Genomic DNA, 12,652 nt, shown 5'->3' with positions numbered 1-12,652 from the left:
AGAAAAGAGTCAAGTGGTTTAGTGGGCAGTTCATGGGGAAATGCCCCAAATGGGGTGGTGGTTCAGAGCAAGGGTCCACTAACGTGTCCAATCTGGGTCCCAAGGATCCTGGGTATGTCATTAACATGGGGAAGGAGGCATGGAAGAGGAGCAGCTCTTGGCAAGAGGATTCAAGTTTTAGCAGTAGGACTTCACAGTGGACATGTTTAGCCAGCAGTTGGGACTGTCAATCTGGGGCTCAGGCACCGACTTGTGCCTGTTCAGGGCAATCAGTTATCAGGACTAAGCCTGACTCCTAATCTGAGGATCCTGCACTGAGCACATCTTCACGATGTGGTTGATTTTCTCATTGTTCCAAACGATCTGCTTTCTCCTCTGTACAAAGAGAACATATCCATACCCTTTGCCATGGGACCCAAAGAGCCACTTGTGGGCAGTTCATGACCCCATTGCTTGTATAGTGCCCAGGGCTGGTGAAATGTGAGTAGGAGCAACAAGCTTTCAGGGGCAACTCTAGTAGGATTGTACCATTCCACTTGGATTTTCTCTTGGTCCTCGGCCCCATTCCATGGGAAGGGCATAGATCACAGAAGGGCTGCTCCTTCAAGCCGGATTCCAGGACATGGAGCCCAGTGGAGCAGATTGAGCTGACTCAAGCAGCAAACAAGCTACAGCCACTGGCATGCAAAGTGCATGAGAAATAAACATTTGTTGAAGTTGGCCTCTGAGACTGAGGTTGTTTGTTACACAGCATGACCTGGAGAGAGCTAGCTAAAATCCACCTCTTGGGGCACCTGAGTGGCTCAGTCAGTAAGTATCCACCTTTGGCTCAGGTCGTGATCTCAGGGTCCTGAGATCGAGTCCTGCATCAGGCTCCCTGCTCAGCAGGGAGTCTGCTTCTCCCTTTCTCTCTGCCCCACCCCTCCCCCTGCTCGTTCTCTCTCTCACTCTCTCTGTCTCAAATAAATAAAATAAAACCTTAAAAAATAAAATAAAATCCACCTCTTGTCCAGCACTGTGCCCTAGCACCCCACAAGGTGCACAACACCCCCCTAGATCGATGGTTCTTATCCTTTTTGAGGTTAGGGAAGGTTTAGAAAATCCAATGATTTTCTGGCCTTTGCCACAGAGAAATGAACACAAAAACTTTATTCTAACTTTACAATTTATAGAAGCACTGAAGTCTGACCATGAATCACTGGGAATCCGGAAACCCAGTGATTTCTTCCCTCTGCCTTTTTGGGGCAGTCAGAGAATACAAAAGTACACTATAAAAAAGTAATCTCCCCCCAGTTAAGATCCCTGTCCCAGAGCAGCGCCTCTGAAGCTTTAATGTGCTATCAGATCACCTGGGATCTTGTTAAAATGAAGTAGGTTCTAAGGTTCTGCATTTCTACCAAGCTTCTAGGTGTGGCCCCTGGTGCTGGTCCCAGGACCAGCTGCTAAGCAGCAAAGCCTGAGAGAAAGGACCCCAAAATAGATGAATTATTGCCAGTATTATCCAGGACAGAAAAAAGCCCTGCCCTCACCACCCTGCAAGAGAAAAAAATTCTAATCCTATCCACCCTTACCTATGGCTGACTCAAATATGACCTCGTTACCATGTGCATCTAGAGTAAAAAGAGACCCTGCTCTTTTTAGCCTGCGCATGGCAGGAAGCAAAACTTGGGGCCCTGACACAGAAGTAAATCCTCCTCCACCCCACCCAGACGCCCGCTCTTACTTTTCTCCCTTTCTCGCTGTCCGGAAGGTAGCAGTGTCGTGGGAAGCCACGGGCGCTGAAACTCTTCCCAGGATTTGGGTGTTCTGGCCCCTGAAAGCAGAAAGAAAGACAGTGAAGGGCAGCTTTCAAAATATTTTTAACGAAGGGGTGCAGACCGTGACTAATTCAAATAATGATGACAAGAATAAGGGTCGTAGTGTCTAGACAGAGAACAGATCCCAAAGCCCTGACAGTAGCAGTTTCACCTGGGTTTGGACCCAGAGCTGCTGCTTCCCAGAGGTGTTGGCTGGAGCCCTCTCTTGGCATGTGGGTACCCCGGCTGTTAAATAGGGAGAATATGAATGTTAAGTGCGTTTGGCCCCAGAGCATAGTAAGAACTCAGTAAATGTTCATCATCATCATCCATCAGCTATGCCGGCTCTTTTGTTTTACAAAAGAGGAAAACTTGCAGCCTAGAGAGGTTACCGGGCTTCTCCAATGGCTTTGCCAAAACTTAAGCCCAGGTTTCCTGGGGCACATTGAACGGTTTACCTCCAAACTACTCAGAATCACAAAAGTGCCTCTGAGCCAGGGGCCATGCGATCACCTTCTTTATCCATTCATCCACTGGTGGACACTTAGGTTTCCTCCCTGTCTTGGCTATTGTGAAAAAAGCAGTCTCGGGCCACTGGGTGGGAAAGAAACTGAAGCAGAATTCAGCCAGAAGCCAGGCTTCGTAATCAGGGTCCAGAACGTGTCCACAGGCCCCCTGAGCAGCTCATGAAAAGGGCAGGATTTTCTCCCAGTACTGCTGCACGTACTTCCCCCAACCCATCCCCGCCCACACACAAATGTCTGCCTGTAATTTCTGAGCTTCTCTGACCCGTGAGGGTCTGTGGAACCCCTTGAAAAATCCCTTCTAGATGAAACCAATATAACAATGATAATTCCATGCAGCTCCTCGCATAAGCTCTCACACAAATGGTTAAATGAGTTCTGGCTGAAAAAAAGTGAATGAATGCACGAACACCAAAATTGCAAGAAAACACAGACTTTGGGGATCTTTTTTGCTTTTTTGTTTTATAATGGATGGTGGTTCCAAATCGATGTTAAAATCCTGTGATTTAAGAAAATTTTTAATAGCGTGGTAGATCGTCTATCATTTGGCAAACTGAACAGCGTTAAGTGCAATATCGGCGAAGGGAAAGGTCCCTTGTGGGCTGAGAGCCGCAACACCGTCTTCTTGGGGATGCTTGGAGATGCGGGACCTGACAGCCCTGAATCCCGTATTCATGTGAAACCACTCCACATTTACAACACGCTCACGGCCACGGCTGTTTGTCGGCCAGGCTGCCCGACGGAAGGGCCGGTTCCCACCACGGCTCTACCCGCGCCTCGCCCGCCTGGGACGTGCCCGGGGTGCAGCCAACACAGACGCCGGCCTGGCCCGGACCCAGCAGGGTTGCCTGCTTCCGGCCTGTCACTGAGCAGAACAGTCACGACTCTGCTTCCCCCGGATCAGAGTTTCTCCCCCAGGGAATCACTCTCTGAAGGCGGAGTTCCAAGTTCTCGACTCCTCATGGAAGCCCAAGCCCGTGCAGTCTCTGGGAGTCTCTGGGGACAGGGACAGACGTGGCCCTGGTGTCCTGCTGCGGATGTTCAGGGGTGGGTTTACGGGGCGGCTGTCCTGACCGCAGAGAGATGCATTTCCCCTGACACAGGCTTGGGGCCCCTCTACCCCCTAGTGCCACCTGTCTGTTCTTCCGTCCCGGAGGCTGAGAAAAGCACCTCCTGCAAGAGAGTTGCACTGCCGCGATCCTCGCCCACTTCAGTCTCTTCTACTTGCCACCACGGGGCCGTCGGCCGTCTCCCGACTCCCATATTGTCAGTCATGTCCCTACCATCCAAACTGGCTGCCTCCGGTCACTGCAGAAGTCTCGGCGGCCCCCGCATCCAGCCCTAATTCGCTCTCCCTTGCTGCCAGTGCCTCCGGCGTTCGGGCCCCATGACCCAGAGTGGTCTCCTAACTGGCCTATCAGGTCATCGGCCCTCATTCTTCTGCCCTGCACACCTTCCTGAACCGCACTCCCAATGCACAACTTTCCATGCCGCTAGTCATGCCCAGCAGCCTCTCAGCGCTCCCCAGCCTGGCGAGTGAAGTTACCGCCCTCCACACGCTGGCGCCCTTCCACGGCCCGGCCACAGCCCTCCTTTGTCTAGTCTTCTCCAACCTTCATGCGCCCTCCTCCCATCCCCCACCTCTGCCGGCCATAAGTCCCAAATTAAACTCTTCCAACACCCCCACTTCCTCTCCGCTACCACTCCGCTGTGTCCGCCCACTACAAATCTCTCCATTTCTTCATGGCTCTCCAGGCTCTACTACCATGTGCCCTGCACCAGAAAGTCTCCTCCGACCCTCCCGGATAGACAGACATAAGCCCTCTTCCTTACCCTGGCAAGTAGCATACTCCAATAATGCCAGTGACCAGGCACTGAGCACCTCAGCACTGTGCCCAATACCACAATGTGCACATACAAATGTTATCTCCTGGCCTTCCAAACCCTCTGCACAGGAGGTTCCCAGCTATACAGATAAAGAAACCGAGCTCAGAAAGGTCAAGGGATCATCCAAAGTCCCAGCCAATAAGGAGTCAACCAGCAGTCAGAACCCAGGTCTGCCAGACTTTGGAGACCCTGTGTGGCCTCCCACAGCCTTCATCAATGGTGCGCACCGTGTTTTGCTCTATAGTTTCGTGATGTGTATTTATTTTCCCCTGACTGGCTGGTAAGTCCCTCAGGGAAGAACCCTGTTTTTTATTCAGTTCTTTTCTTTTACTGACTATCACCCCCCCCCCCCCCCCGTTTTATTTCTTCCATGTGACTTACCACTAGTTGGAAGTACCTTGGTTGTGCATCTGTGTGTTGTCTTCCCCATCCCCCTAGAGTGGGGACATTAGGGGAGAAAGGACTGTCCGTTTTGTTCACCATTGTTTCTCCAGCACCTAGAATGTGCCTGGCCCATAAACCATCTTCCAATATTTGTTAAATAAGAGACAGGGGCGCCTGGGTGGCTCAGTCGGTTAAGCGTCTGCCTTCGGCTCAAGTCATGATCTCGGGGAGGGATCAAGCCCTGTGTGGGGGCTCCCTGCTCAGTGGGAGGTCTGCTTCTCCCTTGCCCTCCACCCTTCCCCCTGCTCGTGCTCGCTCTCTCCCTCTTGCTCTCCCAAATAAATAAAATCTTCAAAAAAAAATAAGAGACAAAACGGAAGAAGGCAAGGAGGAGGAAGGAAGGATAAACTAATAAATATTTGCCCAATAAATGAATCCAATAAGTACCCTAGATCATTTTGGAAAAGCTTCAATGTGTGAAGGAAGGAACGCATTTGTATTTACTGGCAGGAATACTGTTCAATTTGTTCCTTAGGACTGCCTTTCAAAGACTTAAAAGAGGAGAGAAATGCCCCTCCCCCAAATCAAAGCCAAGGAACATCTATCAAATATTAAATGCAAATGCCATTTGACAAAGAAATTCTACTTCTGGAAAATTATTCTACAGATACACTCACAGGCATACAAGGTTATTCACTTCAGCATTATTTGTTGTAGTAAAAGATTGGAAACAATCCATATGCCCGTCAAATGGAGACTGTTGAATATAAACTATGGTACACTTACACGATGGATTATCACCCAGAGCTAAGAAGGAACAAGGAAGATACACTGACATGGTAAGATCTACAGACTATGTTGTTAATTGAAAAATGCAGGGTGCAGAACGGTGTGTCTAATATGTCATGTTTTGGGTGCGCATGGGCGGCGCGGAAAGAATCTTCGCTGCGCAGGCAGAGAGAAAGCTGGGGGACACGTAAGAAAGTCAGAACAATGGTGGAAGGTCAGGGGCAGGGGCTGAGACCGTGTAGATGGGAGAAAGGAAAGTTTTCATAGTATAAAATTATCTTGGCCCTCTCGGGCTGCTGTAACCAAATGCCACAGGCAGGGTGGCTTAAACAACACAAGTGTGTTTCTCACCATTCTGGAGGCTGGCCAGCAGATCCAGTGTCTAGTGGGTGCCCCCTTCCTGGTTCACAGATCCTGTCTTCTCCCTGTGGCCTCGATGAGGCCAGGGGAGGGGGGTCCCTGGGGACTCTTTTACAAGGGCACCTGTTTGTGGGGGCTCCACCACATAAACTGTTCGGTTTCGCACGTTCCCAGCTGGAGAGGAACTTGCACCTGGGGTCTCTCCCACCGCTGATCTACATGGTCAGTAGGCCAGACCTCGGATTTAGACTTTCGAGTTGATGCTGGAATGAGTTAAGACTTTGGGCACTATTGGAACAGAACGCATCTTGCACACAACGACAGGAAGCCGATGGGATGCTATAGGCTGAAAGTCTGTGTCCCTCCGAAATTAATGGGTTGAAATCTAACCCCAAGGTGACGGTATTTGGAGGTGGGGCCTTGGTGGCGGGGGAGGGGGCGGTGTGTGATAAGGTGAACCCTCCTGAATGGGATCAGAAAGGAACCCTCCCTCATGAAAAAGACCCCAGAGAGCTCCCTGGCCCCTCCTGCCATGAGGTTATGGCAAAAAGACATCTATGAACTAGGAGGCAGGCCCTTACCACACAGTGAATCTGTCAGCACCTTGACCTTGGACTTCCCAGCCTCCAGAACTGCGAGAAATAAATTCCTGTTGTTTAAAAGCCACCCAGTCTATGGTATTTTGTTACAGCCGCCTGAAGAGATTAAGACACACATATTTCCTGCCAACATGTAAACCTAAAAAAAAAAAAAAAAATGGCCAGTGGCTTGAGAGTGAGCTCACCTGAATGCCGGGAGGGATGCTGTAGATGATCCGGATGGTTTTGCAGTCGGGGTGGCCAGGCAGGGAGTGAGGGATGAGGTGGTACTCCATCTTCCCCGGAGGCTGGGTGCCTGTCTTCACTCCATAAATGGTCTTACAGGTTGGACACTGCAGACTGCCATCCTGAGGGGACAAGGCCGGAACAGCCACATTGGGAATCAGTTTTGGTAACAACCTCCCTCCCCACCTAACGCTGCAAGGAAACGAAGATAAAGGGCCAGGGGAACGAAATGCACCCAAACAAGTAAATTCCACAACTCAGCTCCCTGCTAAGGGACATGTAAGAGAGACCCCACCCTTGAAAGGGAGACCAGCTCACGGGGGCAGGTTAAATCATTATTTACCCGCTAAGTACCAGATGAGGGGGGCAGACAACAAAGCACCAGGGAGCAGCCACTGCCGAACTGCCAAGCCTCACAACCCCTGAGGAGTTTGCTAGAAATAAAGATGCCTGGACCCCACCCCAGGACACCGAGTTGGACTGGTTGGGGGTGGGGGGTTAGCTACAGAACATAGCAGTTAAGAGTAAGAACTCTGAAGTCAAACCACCTGGATTTGATTCTCAGCCCTGCCATCTACCCTGCTGTGTGACTTTGAGCAAATTAATTAACTTCTCTGAGTCTTGTTTCTGTTTTTTGTTTTGTTATTTTTTTTTTTTTTCCACAGAACAAGGAAAATAATAGTATCTATCTCACCGGGTTGTTGGAAGGATTAAATTAGATAACCCACGGGAAGTCTTGCATACCATGAAGTGGTGTATCTAAATGTTATTCGTGCTTTTATGATCTCTGTGGCGAGTCTAATGCTGGTACAGGTTTGCAAACCACTGCTCTGAAAAGACAAAGTGGGTGCCATGTGCCGGAGTAGATGAAGCTGACTTTTAAGAAAATGATCCCTGAAGAAGAGCTGTGAATTGGCTTTGAAGGAGGGAGGATAAGGTCTGCACATGCAGTGAAGGGGGGAATGAGTCCTTAGTTATAGCATTTTAAACCTTACAACAGAGTTTACATCTTGTTTCATTCAGGCTCACCTGATAGTGGCTGAAAAAGAATGTTAGCCTTATTATTACTATTAGTCTTAAAAATGAGTCTCTTTGACAGAGAGGAAAACTGAGGCACAGCACAGTTGAAGGCCAGGGTCCCAGCAGGTGTGTGTAAACACCCCAGCTCCGCACTGCACCTCGGTGGCTGTGTTGGGGTGCAGGGCCAGACTCCGGATGCAGAGATATAAGGGACCCTGGCTTCACAGCGGGGCCCAGCGAGGCGGGAACTGCATGGGTGGGAGGAGCCTTGTTCCTAGGCTTTCCAGAAGAGAGTGGGTGAGAAGGAAGATGTGAGCAAGGAGCAGTGTGTGCAGAAAGGGCTGTGGCACAACAGGGACCGGAGCCCTCCAGGACGTCTGCACCACCTCAGGAGGGCAGAGATCCTCTGCGGAGCTATGTGGGGACTTTTCAGTGGAAGCTCTATGAATTTAAACGAATAACTTGTATTCAGGGTGATGGAGAAGGTTCCTTCACGTGATCGATGGATAGGAACCCAAGGCTTGGGGTCAAAAGCCCAGGGTCTTGCTCTCTGCTCTCGCCTTAACTTGCTTCATGACCTTGGAGGTGAATCACTTCATTTGTCTCTGGGCCCTTTTGTTCCCTCTTCTGTGCAAAGAAAATTTAAAATGCATGCTTCAAAGTAGTGCAAAAAGAATGAAGGATAGTGTCTTGAGGCATATTTCTGAAGCACTAAGGAAATAAATACAAAGAGGTGCTAGATTATTCTTGAAAACAGACACCAAAAATGGAATGAATGTGCTAAAAACCCCTTTAAATCCGAAATAACCTCTTAAAACGCAAAATCCCAGTGAAACCTTTTAACTGAGGGTCAGAAAAGTGAGCACGAGACCAGACAGGCATCATCCATCAGAGACTGAGTGTGAGCTCTCTGAGACAAGAAAGATCCCAAGGTCAGCACTATGGGAACTTAAATCACAGGGCTATATAAAGATGAAGGGGAAAAAATTACAGCTCTCATATCAAGGAGATATCAAATTGAATAATAATGGTAATAATACCCTGTAAAGTAGATGTTGTTTTATCTCCATTTCCAGATGGAAAATGAAATCTCAGAGAGATTGAGAATCTGGCCCAAGGTCATTCAGTTGCTAAGCCAGGGTTCCGGCTTGGGTCCACTGCCTCTCTTGCCTCTACTTTTTCCCACAGCAAGAGCAGTCCAGAGCACTCTCCAAAAGCCAGACTCTTTTGGGGGCGAGGGGATGAGTAAGCAGCTGCGGGTATCAGGGAAATCTCAGACTCTGATGCGATCCAAGCTGGGTCCGGAGAAGCAAGTAGGATTTGAATTCATGGAGATAAGGGAGTGATGGTTATTCCCAGCACAGCAAAGAACTGGAGAAAAGTCAGTGGCTTCATGAAAGCTCGGACAGTGTAAGGAGAGAGTTGTCATCTAAGGAGTCTCCCAGATTCCCGGGAACCAGCTTCCTGGAGGAATACCACTCCACCATCAGTGATGTACAAGACAAGCACCACAAAAGGCCTTCCCCTCCTCCAGCAGGGAGCTTCAGAGGCCTACCAGGAATACTTTGGCAACAGTCCCTAATGCTTCTGAGGGTGTTTTGAAATTGTCCAAAGAAAATGAATTGTAGGGGCGCCTGGGTGGCTCAGTCGGTTGGGCATCTGCCTTCGGCTCAGGTCATGATCCCGGGTCCTGGGATCGAGCCCCGCATCGGGCTCCCTGCTCAGCGGGGAGCCTGCTTCTCCCTCTCCCTCTGCCTGCCTCTCTGCCTACTTGTGCTCTCTATCTCTCTGTCAAATAAATAAATAAAATCTTGAAGAAAAAAAAAAGAAAGAAAATGAATTGTAACGAAAATCACTAGCCCTGGAGAAGAACAAGTAATTAGGGAAATCCATCTACACTGGTAGTAATGAACACCCCCACAGGCCCATTGTCATGGACACCCCCCCCCCAAAAAGCCCCTCAGGGACTGGAAGTCTATACCTCTCGGACCATCACACCCAGTGTAGAGACTGGGAGCAGTTGGCTAAGACGGGTTATCATTTTGTGGAGGCTTGATCCTGATCACTGGGGTGCAACCCCAACAGGGCCCAGCGTGGGAGGTGAGCGCCCCACGGGCCGGCACTAACCTTGTTGCCGTTGTTGTACATAGCGACCAGGCAGTAAATGTGGTAGATGTGGCCACATCTGGACAGCTTGCCCACCAGGTCAGGCTTGACTGTTGGCTGCAGGCCCTTGTAGCCCGAGGGGGCCGTGAGGCGCTCCATGCAGATGGTGCAGTCCTGGGGGCGGGGGGGGGAGGGGGGACAGAGCAGAGAGGCTCTCAGCTCTCACCCGGCCCGGGAGGCCAGAGCATCTCCCCTGTGATTCTTGCATGGTCAGAGGTCAGGCGAAATGTCCCTGCTGCTCTTCTAGAAAACCCACAAACCAAGGTAGAGACAGATGTGCCTTTGGGATTCTAAATATAGCTTTACCTCACTTTACACAATGGAAGAGTTCTGAAAATAATTGCTGGTGGTGGTCCGTGCTTACCTGGGGCTCACCCCTAAAGCTGTAATCTCCTTCAGGACTATAGGATGATGCACTGTCCTTTCTTGGTGTTCTCCAGTGACTTGGGGAGGAAATAGACTCTTGCCAATAGACCCTTTAAGCTGAACATCGGCCAAGGAATTGTACCTCAAGTGTACCAGAGGGGCTGCTGTTTAAATAAGTCTATAAAGGGATTTCTCAACCTTGGTGCTACTTGCATTTGGGGTTGGAGAATTCTTCGCTGAGGGGGCTATCCTGGGCACGGGTGGGTGTTTGGCATCTTTGGCCTGTCCCCACAAGCATTCCCTCTCCCCTCCAGACATGCAAAATCCCCTCTGGCTGAGAACCACCGATCTACATCAAACCCATTGAAAAGTCAGTTCATGATATGATAATGTAGCTTATCCTACTATTGGTCTTAAATTCAGACTGCTAATGGAAAGATAGCTTGGAATCAATCAGCCCTTCGCTGAACGGGGTGGGTCGGGGGTCAGGGGGTGTCTGCAGCTCCGGACCACCGACCTTGGAGCCCTGTGTCAGCTCTGACCAGCTCTGTCCCAGTCAGGGCACGGAAAGTTGCTCCCACTGCATCCTGCGGAGAAATCCGGCAAGGGGAAATGCTGGGGGGTGTGAGCCCTGCCCTGCTCCCCCTGCGCTCACCTCATCTGGCGGGTGCCGGACTTTCTGCAGATACTTCTTCAGCACTTCTTCGGGGGTTTTACCTGTTGGGGGACAAGACGGTTGGTGGATAAGGGATCAAACAGCCTTGTCAAGCGGGGCATGCCAGAGAGGGGAGTTATCAGCCAGGCTCCAAGCAGGAAAGGGGAGGAATTCATTCTGCAATCGGATTTTAGACTCTGAAAGGGAATCAGCAGATGGAAGAGGAGGTGGGAGGTGTTCGTGCCCGTCTTTACCCCCTGTGGTCTTCTCCCTGACAACCCCCCCCCACCCCGTGCCTATTTTCAACAAACCCGCTTTTTGCCTGAGATAGGCTGAGTGGGTTTCTCTTCCATATAATCAGAGCCTGGGCAAAGCCCAAAGCATGTGGTGAGGCGACAGCTGGAGGCACTGTGTAAACTGTTACACATTAAAAAAAAAAAAAAAACAACCCACGAGGTAGGCTTATCACTTTCCTGTTACAACGTGCTAAGTACTGTCTCGATCTATAATGTGGTGTCGGGGTGATGTTATTTCCCTGGGAAAGTAGGAAGGGGTGCCCACAGCTTCGGGATGCTGTTCGTCGGCTGAACCTTCCTTCAGGGCCTCCTTCCTGCCTGTGCGCAATCCGGCCACTTAAGGGGTCAGTACCTGTACCTACAAACTCGCACCAAAGGACCCCACCTCAGCTCCGCAGCCGCTCTTTCTGGCCGCTGGTACTGGTTGTTAAACGGTTTGACCTTCACCCCAAGCCCCCACCTGGCAACCATGTTTTGAAGTTCCAGTGGGAGCGCACCTATATTGTAACTTGGCCCAGGGCCTGGCAAGTAACAGGCTCTCAATTAAAAGAAGCTTAATTCTTAGAAGCAGGACAGTGGGAAGGAAGGGCCTGCCTCCCGGCTCAGCAGAGACAGCCCCGCAGTGGGGAAGCAGCCCGCCGGGCTGCCGTGATTCTGGAATTTCTTTGGGGACGGGCCCCGGAGGCGGCAGCCCCAATCTGAAGGCAGGAGGCAGGATGACTCGGCCTAAAAAAGGGTCACTGCCTCCCTGGGCACCTACGTCTCTTAGCCGCTCTGAGCTTCCGTTTTCTCACCTATAAAACGGGGAAGAACAACAGCTCTTGCTCAGAGGGTTGCTTTGACAATTCAGAGAGCAGATGGACGCGCAGTCCTTTAGCGCTTTTCCAGCTAAGGGTCCAACACGCGCTATTAATAATCACAGGAAGAGTGCGAAGAAAGTGTGAAATCCCGTCATTTCCTATCAGATGATGATCAAGGCAATCGAGTTCATTTAAGTAGAGAACTCTTGATGGAGCAGGAAAGTAGGGCAAGGGTTTGAGGAGGCGGATCATGCAACCACCAAGAGCCGGGAGGCAGGCCCTTCCTTCCCACTGTCCTGCTTCTAAGAATTAAGCTTCTTTTAATTGAGAGCCTGTTACTTGCCAGGCCGTGGGCCAAGTTACAATATAGGTGCGCTCCCACTGGAACTTCAAAACATGGTTGCAAGGTGGGGGCTTGGGGTGATGGTCAAAACATTTAACAACCAGTACCAGCGGCCAGAAAGAGCAGCTGCAGAGCTGAGGTGGGGTCCTTTGGTGCGAGTTTGTAGGTACAGGTATTGACCCCTTAGTGGCCGGATTGCGCACAGGCAGGAAGGAGGCCCTGAAGGAAGGTTCGCATGGCCAGAGTCTAGGGGCTCTAGAGGGACACAGGACAGTGGTTACTCCCCAGCTGCCATGGATGCATTCTGGGGCACACCTGCCCGATACTGGCTGTGAGCATTTTCACCCCATCGGAAAGGTCCAAAAACAGACCCTCTGCGGTCACGTGACTTGCAAGTGGCAAAGCTGGGGTTGGAACCCAGTCTGTTTGGGTTTCAGTGCCG

The 12,652-nt window shown here is 50.6% G+C and overlaps 1 protein-coding gene across 2 annotated transcripts in view; it reads right to left on the bottom strand.

Annotated features, from left to right (window-relative positions):
• DTX4 (deltex E3 ubiquitin ligase 4) overlaps positions 1-12,652 on the bottom strand; it is a 58,341-nt gene that overhangs the window by 29,168 nt on the left and 16,521 nt on the right. For both annotated transcript variants that reach the window (XM_027578975.2, XM_027578974.2), the window contains exons 5-8: positions 10,772-10,833; positions 9,712-9,864; positions 6,525-6,686; positions 1,724-1,813 (exon numbers count right to left, since the gene is read on the bottom strand). In XM_027578975.2, coding sequence (XP_027434776.1) covers positions 1,724-1,813; positions 6,525-6,686; positions 9,712-9,864; positions 10,772-10,833 — 467 coding nt within the window. The remainder of the gene's footprint in view (positions 1-1,723; positions 1,814-6,524; positions 6,687-9,711; positions 9,865-10,771; positions 10,834-12,652) is intronic.

Source organism: Zalophus californianus, chromosome 11 (genome assembly GCF_009762305.2).
Source record: "Zalophus californianus isolate mZalCal1 chromosome 11, mZalCal1.pri.v2, whole genome shotgun sequence".
Classification (NCBI taxonomy): Eukaryota; Metazoa; Chordata; class Mammalia; order Carnivora; family Otariidae; genus Zalophus; species Zalophus californianus.
The sequence above is the reverse complement of the archived record's forward strand: the minus strand, read 5'-3'. Positions and strand labels throughout refer to the sequence as shown.